Genomic DNA, 23,414 nt, shown 5'->3' with positions numbered 1-23,414 from the left:
GATCCCTAAGCTGAGCTGTGCTAATTGTGTAGAAATATGTGCATTGTGAATTCCGGACTGCTACTAAACCTATGAATACTTAAATAAATACGTAGAACCTAAGCTAAAGCTAGTTGTTGTTGTTGTTTTAGTAGTATTTTGTTTGCTGTTGTCTAGTTGTGACGCATGCCCATGCTTTGCAAGTGTTGTTGTTGTTGTTGCTGCTGCTGCTGCTGTTGCTGCTGCTGTTGCTGCTGCTGTTGTTGCTGCTGTTGTTGCTGCTGCTGCTGTTGTTGCTGCTGTTGTTGCTGCTGCATGTGTTGCAGGTACATTTGCTGTTGAGCACTGCCGCCGCTGCCCAGTGGCAAGCTGGTGGTTGTTGCAGCCACAGCCGCTGCCTGAGCTTGTTGTTGCTGCTGCTGCTGCTGTTGCTGTGGTTGCAATGGCGACTGATTTGCATTTGTGGTTGAATTTGCGTTGCTGTCAGCGCTATTGAATTATAATAAATACATAAATTTAATAAATTACATTCATTTGCATATAAAGCTTACATCTTCTCTGTGTGTATATCCTCCAGATTTAGATGCGTTATGAAGCGCAAACGCATTTGCAACTGCGGTCGCAGCCTTTTGATTATTGCCTCCGATTCGTTTTTGATAATATTGCCCACGTGTATGTACTTAATGTGATAGCTGCATAAAAGTAAATATCCTTAGTACATATATACATAATAAATAGCTCACAAAATGCTCACAGAAAGTCGCAAATTTGATCCATATACTCCAACGGTTTGGGTCCATGCTGCTTGTCAACATTTTCTAGCATTTCATAGAGAAATATGGCTATGCCCGCGACCGCATTAGGTTTTTCCTGCTCAATGCGCTGCAGAAACGGTCCAAAGACATGGCATAGATACAGCAATTGGTGCTCGGTGCGCACACAGGGCTTCAGTTTCTCTTTGATGTATCTGGTCATGGCTGCCAGCTTGAAGGCGCCCATGTGATGGAACACCGCATGCGCTACTGCCAGCACCACAGCGTAGCTTTTCTCCAGCATGGCCTCCCTCACAGTCTTGAAATTGAACAGTTCAAAGGCATTAAAACGGTATGTCCAGTTGAGCATGTTGGGCGTGTTAAGCATGTCCTGCAGGCGATCGTAAATTGCACTCCAGTAGGGTTCCGGCAGGGCCGCCAGCACAATGCCCACCGCATTGATGTAGCTGTGAATCTCCTTTTGCGGCACCACAGCGTAACCATTGACAATCACATCGATTATGTTGCCCGCAACCACTGAAGGCGCCAAGGGCAGGCCAAGCAGTTCCACGCAGGTAACATATAGCGCATGGGTGGGTGCATTGGGAAACTCATTGAAACGCCAATCGGTGGTATAGAATACGTTCTTCCCGCTGATAGCTAAAGGGGAGAGAGGATTGGGCATTAACAAATGTTTAAAGTACTCGCTGGTTATAGCTCACTGTCAGCCAATCTTCTAATGAGATTCATGTAGTAGCTCAGCTCGGGCGTCCATAAAGCGTCCTGACTTTGCAGATAAACTTTATACGGCTCACTGACGCTCCAGTTGGCCGGACGTATCTCACTAAAAGCGCTTGTTATGGTACTAACCTATATGAAATACAGATTTAACGGTGTTCTTTATACGACTTGGGTAACAGCCTTACCAGCTTCTTTTTCAGCGGCAGGCGATCACGCAGAATGCGCTCATAATAGTGCAACGTATTGTACAGATAGGTAATGGGACGATCTGAAAACAGCAAATAAAAGCTTATGAATGTGCAGCGAGAAGAGGCAGCTGCACTCACCATGAAACTTATAGAGTATGCTCAAGTGATCCAATATGATGCCCAGAATTTGGTGCACATTCGGTATGGTCAGCTCAATGAAGCGATGCACAACCACATCGAGCACTGGCAGAAAACGAAGACAGACATTGCTGAAGTAAACGGGTAGCGGGATTTGCGATGCAGACTCATCCGGCGCAAACTTCTCGGGATAGTTTTGATGAAATTGCAGATGTTTCTCGTGCCTGCAAGCAAAATGTAGAAAAATTTTAGATTCTGTTTGGAATTTGTTTAAAAGACCAATTACCAATTGCTTTGCTTCCAGTGATCGGGATTATTGTCCTTGCAGAATTCCTGCACGCGATTGCGCAGCTCGGAGGCTTTCAGCAGCAGCAATTGAATTATGATCAAACACACCTGCGCCTCGTTACCCTCATGCGTGCGCAGCGCCAGGCAAAGCACCAGGCGATCAATGGTAACCACATTAAACTTCCAGATCATGTTATTGATGGTATCCACACATTTGTGTATAAAGTCGCGTCCATCCGAAGAGCTGGCGACCTCGGCGACCAGATAATCACAGAATTTGCGCAAGTGTGTGGACAGGGCACGTGCGCTAATCCCTTCTAGAATTCTAAAAGGCGATTGATTAATTAAAGGACTGTTTTACAGGGGGCAGTGCCTCACTTGTATGCCACGGGACTGATGCTCTCCGTTTCCCATATGATTTTAAAAAGCAAACACAAGAACAACGGATTTGTGTTGGGCCTTATAAAGTGGGCAATGATGTCGTTCTCATTGGACATGGATGTCCAATTGCGATACTCCTCCTCCACGGACTTTTTCAGCTGCTGTTTGTTCTCCGCCGGATGATTGTTCTGTGTAAAATACTCGTTGAGTGCGGGCGGAAAGCAGGCCAGCGATTGCATTGGCCATGAATGCGGCGTGTGTTGCATTATGTTGGACAGAAAATCCTTGCACCAACCGGCCAATTCATCGCCGCCGCCATGAACATGCATCGAACGCGCCAGAGTCAAGATGAGAACACGATTTAGCTCCTCGCTCTCATTGGACGCAACGCCACCAGGCGACTTATCATTCAAATAGCGCGAAAACTGTGACTGAAACTCGGCGGAGCCAATGCTGGTTATCAAACGCAAAGCTGTAGACTCAAAGCTGCGGAAAAGGCACGATTAATAGGGTACTGTAGAAAGTATTTTAATAAACCAACTAACCATAGATTTAATTGCATTTTATTGGTCGGCGGCACTGAGGAGAGCGTGTAGAGCAGTGAGAGCAGCTGGACGCGATAGTGTGTGGGCACATGGTGCAGGCGATAGGAGAACATTTCCATCAGCGTGTGCAGCATGGCCCAGGCCTGATTCTTGAAGACTGTTGGCAGCAGTTGGGCTATAAAGAACACATATGCACATAGAATAAGCTATTAAGTTAACATTTATCTTATCTAGCTTACTCAGAAAACCTTTAATGCCCAGCGACTCAATCTCAGTGTACACCAGCAATCTGGCATAGGTTTCAATGAGCGCCGGTGCCGGGACCAGCGTCTTGCTCTGCGCCTGCTTCAGCATTTGCGTAACAAAGCTGTGTATTAGCGACATTTTGCTGTGCACCGTCAGGCTGTCGAGCACTGAAACGGAATAGGTAACTGCTGGTATCGGTGTGCCATTCGCTGACTTCGCATTCCCATTCATGGCATCTAGCAATACATTCATGTGTCGCGCAAAGTACTCCTGATTTGTTGAGTATGCATTGCAGATGAGTATAATGCGGAAATCATTGCCCAACGTGACGTTCATCATGCTATTTGGAGCGACCAGATGCTGCAGAAAGCTGCAAGAAATATTTGTTTATAAAAAAGAATTTAATCAATAAAGATATAAAGTACGCACTCTTGATGGTTTTTAAGGGCAATCGGCAGCGGTCGTGTTATGTTCATATTTTCCACACGCGCCTTTTTCATTAGATGTATCCAGATGCAGATGGGCGCCATGTGACGCACCAGGGAAGACTTGTTGTAGTCGGGCAGCTTGAGTGGCTCCTGTTCCGGATAGAGAAGATCAAAGAGTCTGAACACAGGCAAAAAGTTGGTGATCTGCGTAAAAGAAGTAAATTGAATTCATAAGTTATAGTCATGGATTGTCCAAGTTGGCCTACTTACGGGATTCTTTTGTATGCTGCCTGAGATGAACTGCAGCAGTATCCACATAAGCTGATCACGACCCTTGCGCAGCTCCAGCTTCGATAGCTTCTCATGCAGAGCCAATACAATGTGCATAAAGCTGACAAATTGAAAGAGCACAAAGTAAATCAGCTGTGAGGAGAGATGCAGCCACACCCATTCGTTGGGTGAGATTTGTTCGTCGGTAGCATTGAAGCCACTGCCCGCAGTGGCATCATTCGATTCAGTCATTTCCATGGCATGTATTATCAGATTGACCAGCTGCTCCTCGAGCGCATTGTAGCGCTGCTTCTGATGCTTTTGCAGATTCAGCATGACTGAAACCATTTCGCGCGAGTACGGCTGCTCCAGCACATAGCGCAACAACGGCGTCTGATCCTCTAGCAATTCAGGCTCATACGGCAGGCTGCCCTTAAAGTTGAACTTCAATGTGTTGTGATCCAGTCGCCAGGAGTTCATCAAGTGATCCGCATAGCCAAAATGTTCCACAATGGGCAGCATATTTGCGTGGCCAATGATCGAAACCATTTGCGCTGTAGCCCGGAATTCCTCAACAAAATCAGTCATCAGTTTGTTAAGTTTCCAGTGATAGGGAAATGGCCGCATTATTTCATTGGCTATGAAGTAGGCGGGCAGCAGGCAGTTGTTACGATCGAATATAAAGCGTATGATTTCCTCCACGGCGAGCAATTGGGGTAGATATGTGACGTTGACATTGAGTGGAAACCATTGGGCCTTGTCGCGACACGCCTTCATGATCTCACGCACGCCCTTATAGTCCACATGCGCGATGACCTTTTTGATCAGCCGAAAACTTTCGATCCAAAAGGTTTTGCGCTCATAGTCGAGTTTCTCGCAGGACAAAACTTTGTCGCACAGCATTCTATAATTGTACGCATATCAATATTGATATATCATATTGCTTATAACTCACCCACCTTGCCGTAATGAGATGTGCATCCACCAATTTGGGTAGCGCTCCCATCAGCACCTGCATGTGGTAGCTTGGGGCTTCTGCGGCCCGCAGCAAATACGAGCGCAGTACCTGTTCCCGATTTTCCACATTGCTGAATGCGGTAACTGCAAGAAGACCACATTAAATGCGTGCTGAAACAGAATTTATGGGTTTACTTACTCAAACTATTTGTAAAATTGCTTGCCTTGTCATCCTCGGACTTGAATAAAATGACGCTCACAAACGCTTCGTCTATGGAGTCCACTTTCTGCGTAAATTAGCGCGCTTAGAAGATACACAATAATTGCTGCTTTATTTAATCTTACCAGAAAGTCGTTTACGGCATCTAAAATTTGCGTATCCATTTTATTTATTTATTAATTGTGCATTTTATCCACGCATAAACAAATTTTCACAGCAAGCCGGCTGACAAACAACAAATGAGGTATCGAGTACACGAATTCGATTGCTGCCGGCGATATACGTCTGGCATTGTATGCCACATCGATATGTTTGGTATTTTACGCTCTATCGATAGCAGCGACATACAAACTCAATATATCGCTCATAGCTTTTGTCCCATTGACCATCACTATTAAGTCTATCAGGTGGTTGAATTTGTTGTTAAAAGTGAATTGCACATTAAACCTGTTAGAATTATGAAAAAGGTGCTGGTTACGGGCGGTTCTGGTCTTGTGGGCAGTGCATTGCAAGCTGTTATCAAAAAAGAGCAGCCAAGCGACGAGGAATGGTTCTTTGCCGGCTCCAAAGATGCTGATTTGACGTTAGTGAATTTTGATTGTATTTCACATTGTTTGCTTTGACTTTTATAAACAATGCAGAAATCTGGCGGCCACGCAGGCACTTTTTGAGAAAGTGAAACCTACGCATGTAATACATTTGGCTGCCATGGTCGGCGGACTGTTTCATAATATGAACAACAATCTGGATTTCTTGGTAAAAAGGCGTCGCCTCAGCTGTTCGCAGAGCCTTTAATTTCATCTTATTTATTTCAGCGCAACAATTTGCTGATCAACGATCATGTGCTGCAAACGGCACATGAGCTGGGCTGCACGAAGGTTGTCTCCTGCCTGTCCACCTGCATTTTTCCGGACAAGACCACCTATCCCATCGATGAGACGATGGTCCACAACGGACCACCACACGTGTCCAACTATGGTTACTCGTATGCAAAGCGTTTGATAGACATACAGAATCACGCATATCATGACAAGTACGGGCACTTGTATACATCTGTGATACCTTGCAACATATTCGGACCACACGACAATTATAAGCCCGAGGTGAGTCATGTCATACCGGGCATGATCAATCGCATGCACAAGCTGCGCACAGAGCAGTCGGAAACGCCCGAAAGCGAAAAAGTTTTCACAGTCTATGGCAGCGGCAAGCCATTGCGTCAGTTCATCTACTCCCTGGACTTGGCCAAGCTGATGATATGGGTGCTGCGGCACTACAACAGCGTTGAGCCAATTGTGCTTAGTGTGGATGAATCGTCAGAGGTGACGATCTATGAAGTGGCGGAAGCCATAGCCAAGGCATTTAACTTTAAGGTAAGCCATGGGCAACCATAGCCAAAACTAGACATAAATAATTAATAGGTTTAAAGTTCGGCTTTATTTTAAATGGTGTGTTAAGCATACTTATAGAAATAATTTTTTTTCCAGGGTAAACTGGTCTGTGATACGAGCAAAGCAGACGGACAGCACAAGAAGACGGCATCCAATGCAAAGCTGCGCAGCCTATTGCCGGACTTTAAGTTTACAGACTTCCAGGAAGCCATAGAAGCATCTGTGCTCTGGTATACGACTAACTACGATCTGGCTAGAAACTAATACATACACAAAAAGAAAGGAAATATAAATGCGCGCATATACGATATATCTAAATAATTTCTCTTTATTTAAAAATTAAATAAGAAGCTAAATTTAGATGCATAGACACTTTATACAACATGTTTAACATATTACATATACATATTATACGATTTACGATATAGGAAAAAGCTTTAAATAACGGTAAATCTCGGTATTGGTGCTCTCATATGTGAAAAGGTGCACGGCTATAAGGAGAGTGAAGGACGGAGGGGTCGGGGCGGGGGCGCTTAAGCTAGGTACGCAGTAGAGTAAATGATAGAAAAAAATCTAAAAAATTATTATTTCATTTATAATCTCAATTTCTCTCAAAGGACTTGGAGCTTTGCGGTTCATCATAATTGTTGTTTGTTGTTGGATTTTATTTTTTGTGAATTTTGGGTTTCGTTCGTCCGTATTGTTCGTATTGGCAATTCATCGAGTTTGTCCGTAGAACCTAGGCTTATAATTAAATATTTTACAACTTGCTGGACTTCTATACCATTAAAATTGTTCACTTTGCTTATTTGAACTAAAATAGAAATAGATTCGAGAAGAAACGCTGGCAGTTAAAAACTCAAAGAAAGCTAAAGACAGAAGACACTTGTTTTGAATAAATTAGAAATGTGAAGGGGTAGATGTGGTTGGTGGTGGTGGTTGGTGGTTTGGGATGGGATGGTGCTGCTGCTGGTCATTGTGATGGTGCGGGTGCTGGTGGTGCTTTGAAGGGGAAGAGTGAAAGAGTTTAGCAGCGCAGCGCAAAGTTGGCTACATTAAAAATAGTTCAACTAAAAAAAACACGTTCGCAACAGTTGAGCTGTCGCCCGATGGATTGATTCTTCATCATCTTCTGTTCGTTGTACACTTGATTGGTTGGCTAAATCCTGGTTAGCGGCCCGAGGCGCTCTAGAAGCGCTTCAGGAGCAGGGGCTTGCTGCGATCGGCAAATGCCTGATTAATCCATTTGATGTCCGGCTTGGCGAAGCGCACCGATTGATTCTCGCCGCAATTGTTCTCGGCGCTGTAGACGCCCTTGAGCTTGACATTGGAGCCGCTGCCGCAGGCCAGCGCGCTGCCCACATCAAATTCGCAGGAATCGAATTTGGTGGCGCTGCAGACGCTGGTGCCGTCCGCACCGCAATCGCTGCGCGCCTGCGTCGAGGTCTGGGTCACGTGCATAATGGCGCCCTCCTCGTGAACTGTGGTGTGAGAGGGAGACAGTTGCAAGGAATTAATCAATCTTGGCCATGGCCTGGGCTTTCTTCTCTGGCTTACTTGACAGCGCCTGCTTGCCCCAGCCGGTGGTCACGCACTGCTCGGACGCGCCGGGATCCTCGTCGCTGATGCAGATGGGCTGAATGTGTGTGGCGAACTCGAAACGCTTGTCCAGGCGTACGATGGCCATGTCATTGGCTCTGGTCGAGGGATCGTAGGCGGGATGCACGTCAATGGTCTTGGCACCAGCCAGCTGGAAGGGCAGCGGCTCATTGGTGCTGCCCAGCTCCCATTCGCCGGCCTTGATGCGCACATCGTTGACGGGCACGCTACAGCAGCCACATGGCGAATATTGTAATCTTCTCGAGACTAGAGACTAGATAAAAAGAAACTTACCCGTCCACACAGCTGGCCGTGGTGAGCACGAATTCGTCTCCAATAATGGCACCGCCGCAGAGCAGAGTCTTGCTCGACTCGCGCAGAATCATCGCCTGCCATGGGATCTCGGCGAAGTTGGCATCAATATCCTTAACGCCCGTGGGCTTGGTGCTGCAAAAATGAAATCAAACGAAAGCCAACTGTCAAGCAACTCTTCCAGAACAGTTTCCAAAGGCCGCTTACCGCTTGTTGCGGGTGGCGCAAACGCCGGCGAGATTGACGGGCCAGGGATCGACATAGTTGGGATCGCGACAGCACTTGCCGGGCGCACCGCTGTCGGGCAGCAGGCAGTCGGTGAGCGGCACACGGAAAGCGGCCTCCATGGGGCTCAGCTGCAGGGGCGTATCGCTCAGCACGCCAATGGCATTGCAGTAGTTCTCCGGGCTGCAGACTAGAGCCGAGGCGCACTTGGCAAAGTGCTTGGGCAAATCGGCGGCACCGGGCGTGGGGAAGATCTGGGGCGAGAGCTGATCCTCGCCGCGGTACACGGGCTTCTCGTTGGACGGCTGTGGCACACGATCTGGCTCATAGCGCGGTGGCTGCGTGGGACGCGGCTCGCGGTGTGGAATCTCATTGACGGACACGGGCGGCAGGTACTCATTGGTGGGGCGACGTGTGGGTGCGGGCTGCTCTGGCTGTGGTCGGTACGCAGGCTGGGTGGGTGCGGGCTGCTCCGGCTGTGGACGGTACGGCTGTTGCGTGGGCTGCGGGCGGTACGGCTGCTGCGTGGGCTGTGGCCTGTAGGGCTGCTGCGTGGGCTGTGGGCGGTACGGCTGCTGTGTGGGCTGTGGGCGTGTTGGCTGCGGAGCGCGCGTCTGAGTTGGCTGCGGCTGATAGATGGGCCGGCGCGTGGTTTGTGGTGGCAAATAATCAACCACGGGACGACGTGTGGTCGTGGGCGGCAGATACTCATTGGTGGGCCGAGGCGCAGGCGCAGTTGTGGGCTGTGGCCGATATGCGGGCTGTGTGGTGCGCACGGCGGGCACTGTGGGATTGGTGGGCAGCGGGAATGTCTTCTCGGGCAGGTTGAAAATGTAGCCATCCTCGGTCAGCGTAGTCGATGGCATGCGGCAGCAAATCTCCGGCTCATAGCAACGATTTGCCTGGAAAAAATAACATAAAGAGGCGAGAGACAGATATTATAAATATGCCAAGCACAAGGCGTGGAGAGAGGGAGGGAGGGGAGCTGCCACACACAAATTAGCAACGGTCGGAGAGTCAGAGTCAGAGTCGTGTCTGGGTCCTGCTTTGGAGTCCATGTTAAATTACCGCATTAAATTACCAGCAACAAGCGACTCGCAACTGTTGAGCTGTTGAGCACGGCAACCCGCTCATTAAAGTGGCCAATGCTGCCTGTCAATTGTTTTGCTTGTTTTGCTTGTTTTTTTTTTGTTTTGTTTTGTGTGCTGCAGCCTCTTCTTTGGTTTTCCATCTGGTGTTAATGTTAACCCAGAAATTTGCAGTTTCATGGTGCAATCTATGCGGCAAGAAAACGTTTCAAAACGTTTCAATTGCTGCAGCAGTTGCTGTGTCAAGTTTGTCGCCTAAGTCTTTTGCTCGTTGGCAACACCTACACACACACACGAACACACATTGTCTATTAATTTGCTTATTTATTTGCTAAAATCTCCAACAATTATTGCAAACGGAAAACATTTGAGAAGCTTTGTGGGTGCGTGACAAAACAAAAACGAAAAACTCAACAAAATCAAACAAATAAAAGACAAACAACAACAAATTGATGACTAAATTGTGTAAAAATCATTTATGAAAATCAAACGTAAATGAATAAAAAACACGTCTAGACACATATTCATAAAATTAATATTAATATAAATGTGCACATTAACGGCTCTATTCGGCGGCAATTAGTCGGTTCTACAATCAAAGTGCCGCTACACAAAAATTACACAAATTATGGAAACAAAAAAAGTTTATAAATAGGAAAAAGAATACACAAAAATTGATATTGGACGCGACGAAGCTTAAATACTCTATCTGTTAGGCAGGCTATTTTATTGTTTAAGAATTTGTCTGTAGTATAAGGAAAAAGCTTGCTCATAAAACAAATGAATATTCCAAGCAACTTTTCCTATGTCAGCTCACAGCTGAGATTTGTATTAAAGCTTGACAGAGCTGCTGAATAAATAGTTAAATATGCAATATTTATTTTAGAAATCAATTTGTTCAAATAAAATAAATATATTTAATGTTGGTTTTGGCGACTATCCCTTTTTTAAATTTTTACTTAGCTGGCTCGAGTTAATAAATATAATATATAATATTTGTATATAAATTTTAGATAATTATATAAAACAAAATAAATTTAAATATATTTTATATAGTTGCCTTGCCAAGAGCTATCTGTAGCAGATCGTAAGCAAAGCTTTAAAAAATGCACAATTTTTATGCCTTGGTCATTTTATAAAGTTGTTGACATTTGCGGGACACACTTATAAAACAATCTCTATTAATAATAGTTGTACCTATGCACTTGTAGCTCAGCTTATTTTTCACTTAATTTTTTGTTCCGCAAATTTACAGATTACAATTATTATTATTTTCAACGCCTCGCATTTGCATGAAAGAAACAAAAAACTGGTTCTTGATTGTCGCAATGCTTACGCAATCGTAATGTTTATATGGCCGCCCACAAAAGAATTGAATTGTAAATTCTTGAAAAACAAATTCAAAAACCAAGCAAAAAATTAAACAGATCCCATCCCAGGCCGAAGCTCTTCGCACGGCCGCGTTGTCAACGTTGCGACCTTCTGTTTTATTGTTTTCGCGCAATTTGTAACTCATAATTCAAGCAGCAGACGACAGACAGCAGCAGCTGCTACCGCGGGGCGTGCGAAAAATAATAATAATAATAATAATAAAAAAAAACAAAAAAACAAGAATAAGGAAAAAAAATAATAATAATGTGCACATTTGTTAAAAATTAAGCGAAAAGCGAACAGCGACAGGCGGTCGAGATGCGTCGGATGACAAATTAATAATTATAATTAAATGGGGGAATGCGCCGCTTCCGCTGGCCAAGGCTTGGCCTAAATTTGCAAGACGATGTCGCGTTGTCGCATGTCGCATGTCGTCTGGTTGTCCTTCCTGGCTGCCTTAATTTCTTATCATTATCATTATCATTAGCTGACCCTCTGGCATAATTTTCATCAATTAAGCGCTAATCAAATGTTATCTTAATGTAGACATCACTCAATGACCATTGAGCATTGAGCATTGAAGCGAGAGACGCACGCATTAAATTTTATGTAATACATGTTATCATTAAAAAAAAAACCGCTACAACAATGCGAAGCTGGCACCTTTATTGTTGTTGTTGTTGCTGATCAATGACAAGCTGCAGGCAGCAGGCAGCAGGCATCGGGCATCGGGCAGCAGCCCTCAGCTTCCACCTGATTGCCGATTAAGTCGCGTCTCTTGCTCTCTTGCTTATGATCAATCATTTTGCAGCTTCAAGATAACAACAGCGACAACAACAACAAGAACAGCAAGCCGAAGCTACTTGTACAGGCGACAGCAACAGCAACAATGACGCCAAAATGCTTTTAATAAATTTTGTTGGCCATACAACTTGTTTGTTGTTGTTGTTGTTGCAGTTGTTGCTTGTCTCAGTTGCTGCGCGCTGCAATTTGTTAATAATGTTGCAATTACAATAAGTATATGAAATTTTATGAAATTTATTTTAATGCCATTGGTAAGCGAGCCGAGCCAAGCCAAGCCAGGCACGGCAGCTGTTCCTGAGCCAAGCACAAGAAAAACAAAACAAATGACTTAGGCAACGAACTGACCAAAGGCTAATAGTGCATAGAGTCAAGTTTGCAATGACAGTAGCTTAAAATGGCACTTGATTGTTAGATTAAGTTATAAAAATGTTTAAAGGCACAGAGTGAAAAAGTGAGGAGTGGGGGAGGGGGAAGAGAGAAGGCAGGCAAATGACAGCCTTGCGCTAAATTAAATTATAATTAGGCTATGCAGTTAAATAATTAAATAAGTTAAAAATCTTTTAAAAGCTTTTTATCTGCACTCTGTATCATTAAGAATTCAATTTGGCAGTGTTGCGAAATAGTTAAAAAATCAGTGAACAATTTCCTCTTCTTCTTCTTTTTTATTATAAAAAATTTTATATCTTTTTATATGCACACTATATTATAAAACACTCTATTTGTGATAAGGTAAAAGAAAAGAGGGAAAAGCTCCCCTTTTTACATTCTATGACAGATTTTATAAATAGTTGAAAAATAGGTGAAAAAACTCCCTGATTTTTATTATACAAATATACTTAAAAACATGTGATATATAATATAAGAATATATCATACAAAGTTAATATATTTATTATATTTAGTATAAATGTCAAATATGAATTGATTGATCAGAAATTTATTAATTTAACCAGCTTTTGAACTCTAACATCTCATGCTGCTTCCCGGATGAATCTTAAATGAAGCTATTGCAATTTTCAGCTGCTGTCATTAGAGCTTAGAGATGGGCAGTTCATTTGTAACTGAAGCCTGGCTGTCGAGGTTTTGCTTGGAAATGTCAAGTGTTCTTCTGGTGCCTTATGTAAAATACAAATTTATGACACAAATGTTTCGCGAAATTGTTTTTTATGACAGCGTTAATGTGGCAAATACCACAGCATTAAATTCCTCGATCTTGTTGTTGTAGCGATGTGTGTTTTTTTCTTTTATAAGCTTTGGCAATCTATGCGCCTATAAAAAATACCAAAAATATTTTCAATCTGTGTTTTTTAGCTTTTGGCCTCTTGCAACTGATGCTAGATTCGGCCCGGCCCGGCTTGGCACGGTTTGGCCCGGCCCTGATGTGCATTGAGCAGTCGGATAGCATTTAATGGCCCAAGTTTGTCGCTTAAGTCTTTTGTTTATGCAACAACTTCTAAGCCATAAATAATGCATGTCCGCTAAAACAGCAAATTTATAGCGCAAGCCAACTAGATGGCGTATAAATTAAATCAAATTTGTATCGGCTTTGAGTGCTATTAATTATGTGGCCAGCGGAGCTTGAAGTGTTATTAAAGTCTCATATAAATTATATATAAGCGCGCATATCTATAACAGAAATCCATTATCAATGATATGCATGCATTCAAAGATCCCCCCCAAACCATAATAATAATTATTATAATTGAGCTTCAAGCCCAAAGACAGACAAAGAAATACCAAAGCTGCCTTAAATATATAAGCACAAAAAATATAAACAAAATCAATAAATACAAAAAAAAAAAAAAAAGAAACAACAAAATGTTAAACGCTGTCAACGACTGCTTGGCGAAGTCTGGCGCCCCGCAAAGCCTCTGGCTGTCTCCGACTACGACCTAGACCTTGAAGTTGTAGTTGTCGTCATCATCATCATCAGCATCATCAACATCATCATCATTATTGTCAGTGGTGTTGTTTGCTGCGTGCCTACTCGACATGCTCTGTTTGCTGTGTTAGCCTTTTGTTGTTTCTCTCTGTCTTACGGTATTTGCCTCCTCAACATGACAGTCAGCTACCCATATGACTGTCTACAGTAAAAGCTTAAATAACGCAACACTTATGACAGCCAATCTAGGTAAAACAAAAAAAACCCCAAATGCCTGCCAAACGGAATGCTAGGTCAGTAGTTGGGTTCAATGCAAATGGTCAAGTTTTGCTAAGATTTCTATGCGAAATTGGAGAGTTTTCAAATATTTGAATGCTATTTGACTTGCCAATCAATCAAATTTACTTTAAGGCCTCAATCAATTTGAAAGGGAAGCCTAATGTGCGCGGCTGGCATTATGGTTAATGGTTCTGTTTAAAAAACCTAGCGACTGTCTTAGATTTAACTCTCCCTAGGATTTTCCTACAAAAATATATGCTAAAAGGATTTTTTTCGGTTTCATGCTTTATTTTAAAAATTTAATAAAATAATATAGAGAAATGCATTATATTTATTATTTTCTATTTATAAGCCGGTTTATATCCTGAACTAGCCGAGGCAAAAATATATTTTAATTTTTCTAAAAAAAATTTGATTGCCTAGAATATATGCTAATATATTTTATTAAAAACTGTTCTCATCCTTTATGCATTTTAAAATAATAAATATGAATTGATTAAAATATAATTTTCTGTTCATATGTCAGCTTATATATCCTGAACTGGCCCAGGCAAAAACAGTGCAATTTTTTGAAAACATTTGGAATTTTGTATATTGTATATTGCCAATGGATTTTGTTTTTTATGCATTTTAAAATAATTTACGAACTAAACCAACATTTGTAAATCTATTTGAATTGAATTTGAGTGAAATTGTTGAAATATTTGAACGAAATTGTTGTTGGGCTATTTATAAATTTTTAATTAATTTTGTCTTTTATGTATGCATAATATAAAATTGAAGTATGTCGAATTAATTCTTAAGCTCTCTCTCTTTACTCTCTATTAAGATTCTTGGATGCAATAAATTAAATATAATTTACTATGTTAAATGTCAACAAACAAGGTTTATCCGTAGCTTAAAATTTGTCAAAGTTGCAAGTGTTAAACCGGCTCGATGAATACAAAAAAAAAAAACCGATGAAAAATACTACATTTCGTTTTACATAAATTACATGAAACTGGAACTAAAAAATAAAATGTACACAAAAAATTGAGTTCACGCAATGCAGCATGTTACAAAATGTAAAACATGCAACATGCACAGCACACAGTACCGCAGCCCAAATGATAAATGGCCATAATGAAAATATGCGCCATAATCATCTACATAATTATACGATGCTATATAAACAGGAGAAGTCGTTTAGTTCAGCTGGTCAAAAGAGGATCCATTAAAAAGGCAGCGAACGTTATCAATCAGCAAATTGGCAAATGCTGAAGCTTAAAGGTCGGTCAATAGCCGATATGGGCACAGTGGGCATGCGTGGCATGCGGCATGTAAACATTAATTGATCAGATATGCGCGCAGCAACAGAGAGAGAGAGAGAGAGAGGAAGAGAGAGAGAGCGTGCCTAGGCCTAGGCCACAGTGTGGCCTCTCTCGGTGCAACGCTTGACAGAGAGGGTTGCCGAACGACCTTGCAATGTTGCATTCCGCGCATTTTTCACTGTTAAACTACTTAAGTTATTTTTGCCTCTTCGCACTCTTGTAAATTAGGGATATATTGCGGCAACTGGTTCGTCTATACACACAGCTGCACGTTGTTGTTGCTGTTGGCTGGTTGTTGTCCCCAGCGTGCATTTTGTAGCATGCCACGCAATTGGCGTCAATGCCTGCATAACTTAACGAGTTCGAGGCACCTTTTTGGTGCGTAATTGTCGCTGGGCCTGGTCGCAGCCAGCTGCCAGCTCGCCCCCCTCTCTGCAGCTGCTGCTGCTGCTGTTGAGTCGAGGCAAATTATGAGGCTGTGGCCCACCGCAAAAACAAAAACTGAATAAGAAAACATCAACTGGTTGAAACGATTTCAGTTTTAAGTGCGTGGCTGCAACAGGCGCTGCTGCAGCGCGTCTGCAACATAATTCACTTGCTGTGCTGATTTTTTTCTGATTTTTTTTTTGTGTTTTTTTTTTTTTTTGCGTGCAACAACCGGCAACGGGCAACAAGAGCGTTGAGTACGCAACTGACCCGTTTTGTTGGCCATTGCATGTAAACAAATTATGCAATTGCAATGCCAGCGCCCGGTCTGAATAAATCTGCAAGTGCCTGTTGCCATCTCTTTCTTTAGTCCGCCTCTCTAGCTGTCTCTTTCACCTGGCTAGTATTCTGGTAGGCCGTAATTTAACACTTTTTTTGGCTTGAATGCATTTCATGCACATTGCTCGTAAGTTCAACTGCATTCCATTGCTTGATTGCCACTTGACGGCATCAAGTTCGTTGCCTGAGTCTTTCGTTTTGACATTGCCACTGACTGCAGCCTCTTGAGCGGACTCGGAATCGGACTCGGACTCGAGCTTGGGCAATGTCATCGTATTACTATGTAAATCAGATACATTTTCACTATATGTTAATCATTTGCAGCTAAAAAAAAAGCTAAATTATGTGGCTTGAATGTGACTAAATGCAGCAACTATTCAAAAGTTAAGTCGGATATGTTAGGGAATGCATGAAATGCAAAAGTGAAAGCTTGAAATTCTCATAAATTCCACATTTAAATTGAAGTTATTTTTTTAAAATTTGAATAAGCTCTTTTAATGAAGTACAAACTGTGTATATATATATGCCAAAAAACTATTGTAAATCTGCCTGAAATTGTGAAAAACTTATACGCAAAATACAAAAATAAAGTTAAGCTTTTAAAAAGCTACAAAAAAATATATATATTAATTTCTATAATAGCACAGTGCAAGCTTTATATAATATATAACAAACTCTAGATCTCATTTGCAATTATCGTATTTCAATTATATTGAATTTACTTTTGATTCCAATCTCAGACTCTTGTGCTGTTAAGCTGTAAGCTTTTAAACACGAATATTAGATGACAATTGTGGCTGGCACTCCTCTCTCCCACGCCTCGATGAGACTTATCTCAGCGGGTTCTAGCTCATGTCGTGTCAAAGCCGATTTGAAATCTCGGATTGCAAAGGCGGACAATTCGTCATTTCACAGAATTTGATGCGAACAACAAGAAGAAAAAAACACAACCAAATAGATCAAAAGTTGAGTGCAATTTGCATCTAGTTACAGATACAACAATAACAACAACAACTAAAACAACAATCAGCAACAACAAAAGAATATTTTGCTTCAAAATGTAAACTAATTGTGTGCTAATCAGCTGCATCTGTAACTGTTGTGGGTTTTTCCAGCTGCTGCCGCCGCTGGCTGCTGCCGCCGCTGGCTGCTGCAGTTGCAGTTGCAGTTGCTTGTGAAATGTGCTGCGATTGCTGCATTTAACTACGGAACGCTTTGTTTTCGGGGCATCTCATCATTGGCACATCCAAATGCGATTTTATGCAGTTGCTGGGTTTTTTCTAATGCTTTTTCGGCTGCTCACAAGCAACAACAACAACAAAAAAACTTGATACTTTTGATACGCCCAGATCATTTTCCGGTGCTAATGATTACTTTTTGTATATATGTGTGTGTGTGTGTGTGTGTTGCTCAAGTTGAGCCAATTAAACGGTTTGGGTCTGACAAATGTTTTATCACAACTTACCCCCTGCTTTTTCACATAGTTGATTGCGCTGATTTCGCCATTGCGACAATCTTGCGGCGCCACACAATCCGAATCACGTGGACAGGTGGCAAACGGCACGGGCGTGGTTGTTGTGGTCGTTCTTCTGGTTGTTGTCGTCGTGGTTGCCGGTGGTCGGTAAGTGCAGCAGATGTTTGATTCAGGATTGCAGTTCTGCAAGCAAAGAGAAAATAATCACGTTTAAAACAAGCTGAAATCAATTTAATCTTACGGCAAATATATAAGCTTCTTTACTATTTTATGAGAATTGAAAATGTTTAATGTTTAATACTCCTCATCTGTTGATACTAATCGAGAGCCTACGAAGCCTCTTAAAGTTTTTCAGTTATACTTAAGAAACCAAGACTCAATTTCGATTTTTATCAATATTTTGATAGTGGGATGATATATCAAAAAAAAAAGAATGATAAACTCGCTCTACACATAGGAGAATATAAATTTCATATTTTAAGCCGAACACACAGACAGAAGGATATGGTTACAAGTCATACAAACGAATGACTGAGGCAACGAACTTGTCATAGCTGTGCGTTCAAACTTAATGCTCATATAAGTTGTCATAGCTGTGTGTTCAACTCAGCTCAACTTCAACAAATATGTCTTCTTTAATATGCGATGATATTAAAAAAATATTCGCTGCAACTTAATTTATATAGACCATAAAAAAACCAAAGACTGAGGAAACAAACCTGTTACAGGCAACTTTAACGAACGAGTGAAGCTAATTTGATATATGATATCCTTTCTTGCAATATATTTTTATAGCCACTTTAAACGAATGACTTAGGCAACGAACCTACAGAAGTTGCATAACTGTGTGTTAGAGCCAAAAGCTGAAGTCTTGGGCTTAGGCTTAGGCTAAATGTGTTTTACTGCATATCCTTTGCAGCTGTGTTTTTTATGGGCCATTCAACATTTGCTATTAAATATCCTGTATTTTTCTATGATTTTTATAGGCCATAAAGAGACAAATGACTGCTGCAACGAACTTGGCAAATGACAGATACAAAGATTAATGTCCACTTGCCTTGTCGCACAATCAATCAATGTGTTTAGTAGACGCGTACTTGACCAACACTGTTAGCCATAAAGTTGCCACTCGTTGGCATCGGCATTAATTAAGCGGCCTAAACGATCGTTGCTGCTGCTGCTGCTGCTGCTGCGGCTGTTGCAGCAATTGTTGTTGTAGCCGCCTCTGGCAAAAGGTCAGCAAAGCGGCCATTGCAGTTGCATAAATGATGTGTTAAAATAATGTCCAAACAAATGCCGCCTATGCTGTGCTTTTTCTTGCCACAGTCTTCAGCTACTTTTTATTATCTTTTAGCCTCTTGTTGGCATTGCAGCATTTGCATTGAACTTTGCCGCCTTCATTCAACGGTTTTATGTGATTCTAATGGAACCTTCGCAACGCCTCGCCAATGCTGGCTAATTTGTTTAAGCCAAACGTCCAGCTGGCATTTGAACAATTGCAAATTAATAATAATAATCATGTTATCTGGCTGCGGGCCAGAAGTTCAAGAATTACCAAGGTGTTTCTTCTGCTAGGCTTTTTTTTTTCTTAGTTTTTCTTCTTGCTTGGTGGCAGCTACAGAAGCCTCACAGTAGCCAAAGGCGTGCTTTTGACGTCTATGCAAATCAATTAGCTTGGCCATGCGACTTCTTAAATGCAGCATTAGCGTGGCTAAAATAGCGCTGGCTAAAGATTGAGCCATTAATCTTAATTATGCAATTCACTCAATATTGAACCCATTTCCTAGGCAAACAAAACCAGTTCAAAGATGAACTATTATAGCACGCTATATATATGTATATACATATATATATGGGTCTGATACCATATCAATCAAGCTGTGGCCAAATTGTTTTCTGGCTAATTTATGTTCACATTTTACAGCCTCACGAAACGCAAAACACGCGCTTAAGTTATATATTTATAGAGAGAGAAAAAAATAATCAAACTAATCGACCTTGGGTAATAAAACGCTGATCACTGGACACGCTCAAATCGGTATTCGAAAACTAGAAATTCTTGTCAAGGCACATGTAGAACATGAGTATTAAGTAGGGCCTCGCCGTAGTAACACAGTCAAATCATTTAAATCACGACTGACAAATTTATGAAACGCTTTTATAAGCATAAAAACACAAAACTTAATGACTGTGAAGCACTTTAAGCTTTGCTTAAAGTTGAAAGTAAAGCCTGAACTAGCTTGAATAATAAATGCTAATACATCTAGCTTAAGCACACACATTGTGCTTGGACAGCAGCATGTTAAAATAATCTACGAGATCTTAGTTTCTCAGCTTTCAGGATAACATTAACATGTTAGGCGCGCGCGTGTGAACGCCGGGCTAGACTCTGAACTGAACTATTCCCGTCAAACCGGATGACTAGATGCGCGGGTTCAGTTGGTTTATCTTAAATTGGGGGGTTTTTGGCGCACAGGTTGTTAAACCTTTTTTAAACAAACGGAACGTGTGCGGCGTTTTTGACGTAAGTCCAAACACTGTTAAATTTATGAATAATCATAATAATAATAATAATCGGCACACAGCACTTGACATCATCGTGCTGAGAATTTTTCCTGAGCTTTGATTGTTGTGCTTATATATATGTATTTAACTTTAATTGCTTGTGTGCGCAAATTATATTCTAAAATTCGCACAAATATTTGGCTTGTTTATTGATTCAAGATCTTTGGCATGCCGTGTGCTAATAATAATGAGCGCTAATGAAAGAAGCAACAAAAATGTGAGGTATTTCGACAAATTTAAAAATATTATTGTATTGCAGATTCCCCAAAGCGCAAAGCTGTGAATTGTTCAGGAAATGCAAACAAATCGAAAGAAAAAAAAAAAACAATTTGGCATAACTCGCACTGTTGACTATGTCAAAGTCAAGTTTACACAAATGCTGTTAGCCGACTGCCTAATTTGGCCAAAAGCACAGACAAACGAAGCTGTGACTCAGTGCGTTGCGACGCCCACGCGTTAAATATTTGTCTACCGATTTGGCTCTTTGTCTATTGCCCAGGCGCGAATTGGTCAACATTTGTGGTCTGCAAATATGTATTTTCCAGCTACCCGTTATATATACATATATAGTTAGAGTACACGTGGTTGCTCTTGATTGATGATCATTGGCATTAGTTTAATTGCCAATTGAAGCTTAGCTTTAATCAACTCAATAATCTGGTGCTAGTCAATTAATTTAGTCAGTCGACAGCGCTCAGCTATTAATAGTCGCACTTATTTTAGACATTCTCTCGATTTCCAGGTTCATTGCTCTAAGCCACATTAATGACCAAATTCCAGCAGCTGAGCAGTTGAGCTGCCCATTTCGTAGCACACTAAATTAAGCCTTATTAGCTACGGCCAATCAACATGTTTCATAGCCAAATCGCGCGCTCCGCACATTTAGCTTAAATGTGTTATTTATAATTTATTATTTAGAACCAAATTTTTTTGGTAAACATTTTAAACGCTATTGCTAATTGAATTGAATAAAAATGCTTGAAATGCACACTTAAAATTCCCATTAAATTGTATATATATATATCTTTTGACTATATTAGTTTATTCAAACAAACATGGCTTGAGCCACACATTTTGTTTATAGACAAAAAAATAAAACGCTAAATAAATTTAAAGTCAATCGCATATTAAACAGACAAGTGACATTGATATTCTTTTTCTTGATAAATAATATATTATTTTTATAAGTTTTTAAATTTAGCATAAATGCATTTTAATAGCTCCCACGAAGCGAACAAATTTGTCAGGGCGAGATATTTAACTCAGTATTCTTTAGCTAAATGAAGCATTAAATGCATTTAAAGTCTTTATATTCTAATGAAGATATTCTAATAAAGAACACACTTAATTTTTGTTTTGATATTCACTTTTGTCCTGTCCATATCTTATTTTTGCTATTTAATCAATATCTGCAATTTATAGGTTTTAATCAAATCAAAAATAAAACTTTTGTTTTAATTTGTTAACATATTCGCACATTTTGACATATTGGACACGGAAGATCTGTTAATAAATTCAAGCTTGACATATTGACAGTTAGAATATATGATCTCTATATAAATAAAACTGACCAACCGACTGACTTATTGATTGACTGACTAACTGACAAACTGAGTGATTGCTGATCGACGCACAGCCCAAGCCATAAGAGCTGGGAACCTGCAGTTTTACTGCAGTTGCCTTATATGATGGAGATGCACGCTAAGACTGGGTATTGGGAAATTCCACCCGCAAGTGTCGAAAATTCAAAAACCTTTATATGCAACTCTTTTATTTACCAGCCGATCGGCCTCAAACCAATTATAAAAGGTCTTTATTCAAATTCATTTGAGGGGTGTTTCACACTCTTTGGAAAATTCGGCCTCCTCGATGATAAATGCGTGTGAAAGGCCTAATGAACGAGAGATTACTTTTCGACTTCAGGCTTCTTACATGAACTTTAAGCTAATTTTCAAATAAATTTATTTGTATATATATATAACTTTAAGTTTAAACGTTGAGTTTAAGATAGTGTGGTTAATTTAAATTGGATAGATTTAAATTTAAGCACAAAAGTGGCCACGGGCAAGGCCGAGAAATATCCCCTAGTACTATATATAAAGAGTATAGAAAATTTAGAATAAGCCCCAGCATTGTTTTCTGCAGCTCATTATTGTTTGTTTTAGCTACAGGGTATTTCTATGTCTATACTTTCTAATAAACAGACGCATTCTTTGCCTTCTTATTTGTATGCGTAATTAAGTTTGTCATCAATAAAATTGCATTTGTTGCTGTTATTTGAGTTGCCAAACTTGTCGGCGCTGGTCAATGGGTCAAATGTGCACTTGAGGCGCCGCTGCCGCTGTCGACGTCGACGTCGAACGTCAACGTCAGCGTCGACGTTGCGGCCAATAAGCAGACATAGATCGTCTTCAATAATTTTTAATTAAAAAACATAATTCAGTTGCTTGGTTTTGCAATGTAAGCGCGAAATAAAATGCATTTTTTATATGCACACACACACACACACACACACACAAATGCACACACATGCACACATGAGCGTGAATAGGCTGTTAAAAATGCAGCAAGTTTGTTGCCTAAGTCTTTTGTTGTAGCTGCCGGCGATGCGCACCATTCAAAGCAAAATAAGTTATAAAATTTGGTCGCAAATTGCAATTGTCGCCATTCACATTTGAATAGACGCTCGATGGTCGAACTCTTGCGGCGATATGTCGCGCGCTTCATAAGCCGCAGCATGAAGAGAAACTGCCGGAGGTTGCAGTTGCAGGTGCATCAATTTTCGGGGTCTGTGATCTGTTTTGTTTACGTTATTTATGGGCGGCCGATGAATATGCAAAATCGAGCACTCAGCAGAGCAAAAAGGGCAACAACAACAACAATAACAACAAAACAACTTTTGTGCATTTACATAAATTTCTTTTTGGCAAGCGGCGAACTTGGCGAGCAGCAATTAAACATGAACTTCACTTTTTATTTCACTCGCCAGTTATTACGAAATGCTCGGCCGACGAAAGGTTGAATGTGTTTTGCTTTTTATTTATATATAGATATATATATGTATATGTATATATTTATTTTTTGTAACGCCAAACCGGAAAATAACGGTAACTGTGCCAACAATAAAAAATGCAGATCAGATCTGGCTAATCAAGCGCATTGCCATATTTTCAACATTATCCAGACCGTAGACAGGCTTTTAATTTGGCGTTGGCCC

The 23,414-nt window shown here is 41.1% G+C and overlaps 3 protein-coding genes across 5 annotated transcripts in view; 1 reads left to right on the top strand and 2 right to left on the bottom strand.

Moving 5' to 3' along the window:
- Positions 1 to 119: 119 nt before the first annotated feature.
- MED23 (mediator complex subunit 23) lies at positions 120 to 5,403 on the bottom strand. The gene is made up of 15 exons (XM_064695780.1): positions 5,259 to 5,403; positions 5,113 to 5,200; positions 4,916 to 5,057; positions 3,957 to 4,860; positions 3,688 to 3,890; positions 3,252 to 3,628; positions 3,013 to 3,187; positions 2,465 to 2,953; positions 2,085 to 2,411; positions 1,799 to 2,022; positions 1,658 to 1,740; positions 1,454 to 1,601; positions 734 to 1,391; positions 531 to 671; positions 120 to 468 (listed from the first exon to the last, which is right to left on the bottom strand). Exons 1-15 carry the CDS (start codon positions 5,295 to 5,297, stop codon positions 153 to 155), a joined length of 4,314 nt encoding a protein of 1,437 aa, XP_064551850.1. The 5' UTR covers positions 5,298 to 5,403; the 3' UTR covers positions 120 to 152.
- Positions 5,404 to 5,536: 133 nt separating this feature from the next.
- Positions 5,537 to 6,845, top strand: Gmer (GDP-L-fucose synthase-like protein). Its single transcript, XM_064695630.1, has 4 exons — positions 5,537 to 5,716; positions 5,775 to 5,889; positions 5,949 to 6,506; positions 6,621 to 6,845. The coding sequence occupies exons 1-4, from the start codon at positions 5,592 to 5,594 to the stop codon at positions 6,786 to 6,788; spliced, it is 966 nt and encodes a 321-aa protein (XP_064551700.1). The 5' UTR covers positions 5,537 to 5,591; the 3' UTR covers positions 6,789 to 6,845.
- scaf (scarface) overlaps positions 6,828 to 23,414 on the bottom strand; it is a 91,490-nt gene continuing 74,903 nt past the window's right edge. For all 3 annotated transcript variants that reach the window (XM_064695627.1, XM_064695628.1, XM_064695629.1), the window contains 5 exons: positions 17,624 to 17,815; positions 8,643 to 9,562; positions 8,418 to 8,570; positions 8,082 to 8,350; positions 6,828 to 8,005 (listed from right to left, as the gene is read on the bottom strand). In XM_064695627.1, the coding sequence (XP_064551697.1) occupies positions 7,713 to 8,005; positions 8,082 to 8,350; positions 8,418 to 8,570; positions 8,643 to 9,562; positions 17,624 to 17,815 (1,827 nt within the window). In that variant the 3' untranslated portion in view covers positions 6,828 to 7,712. The remainder of the gene's footprint in view (positions 8,006 to 8,081; positions 8,351 to 8,417; positions 8,571 to 8,642; positions 9,563 to 17,623; positions 17,816 to 23,414) is intronic.

This window comes from Drosophila montana, unplaced genomic scaffold (genome assembly GCF_035044405.1).
Source record: "Drosophila montana isolate Dmon_TW-CO22-7 unplaced genomic scaffold, ASM3504440v1 contig_3833_1, whole genome shotgun sequence".
NCBI lineage: Eukaryota > Metazoa > Arthropoda > Insecta > Diptera > Drosophilidae > Drosophila > Drosophila montana.
The sequence above is the reverse complement of the archived record's forward strand: the minus strand, read 5'-3'. Positions and strand labels throughout refer to the sequence as shown.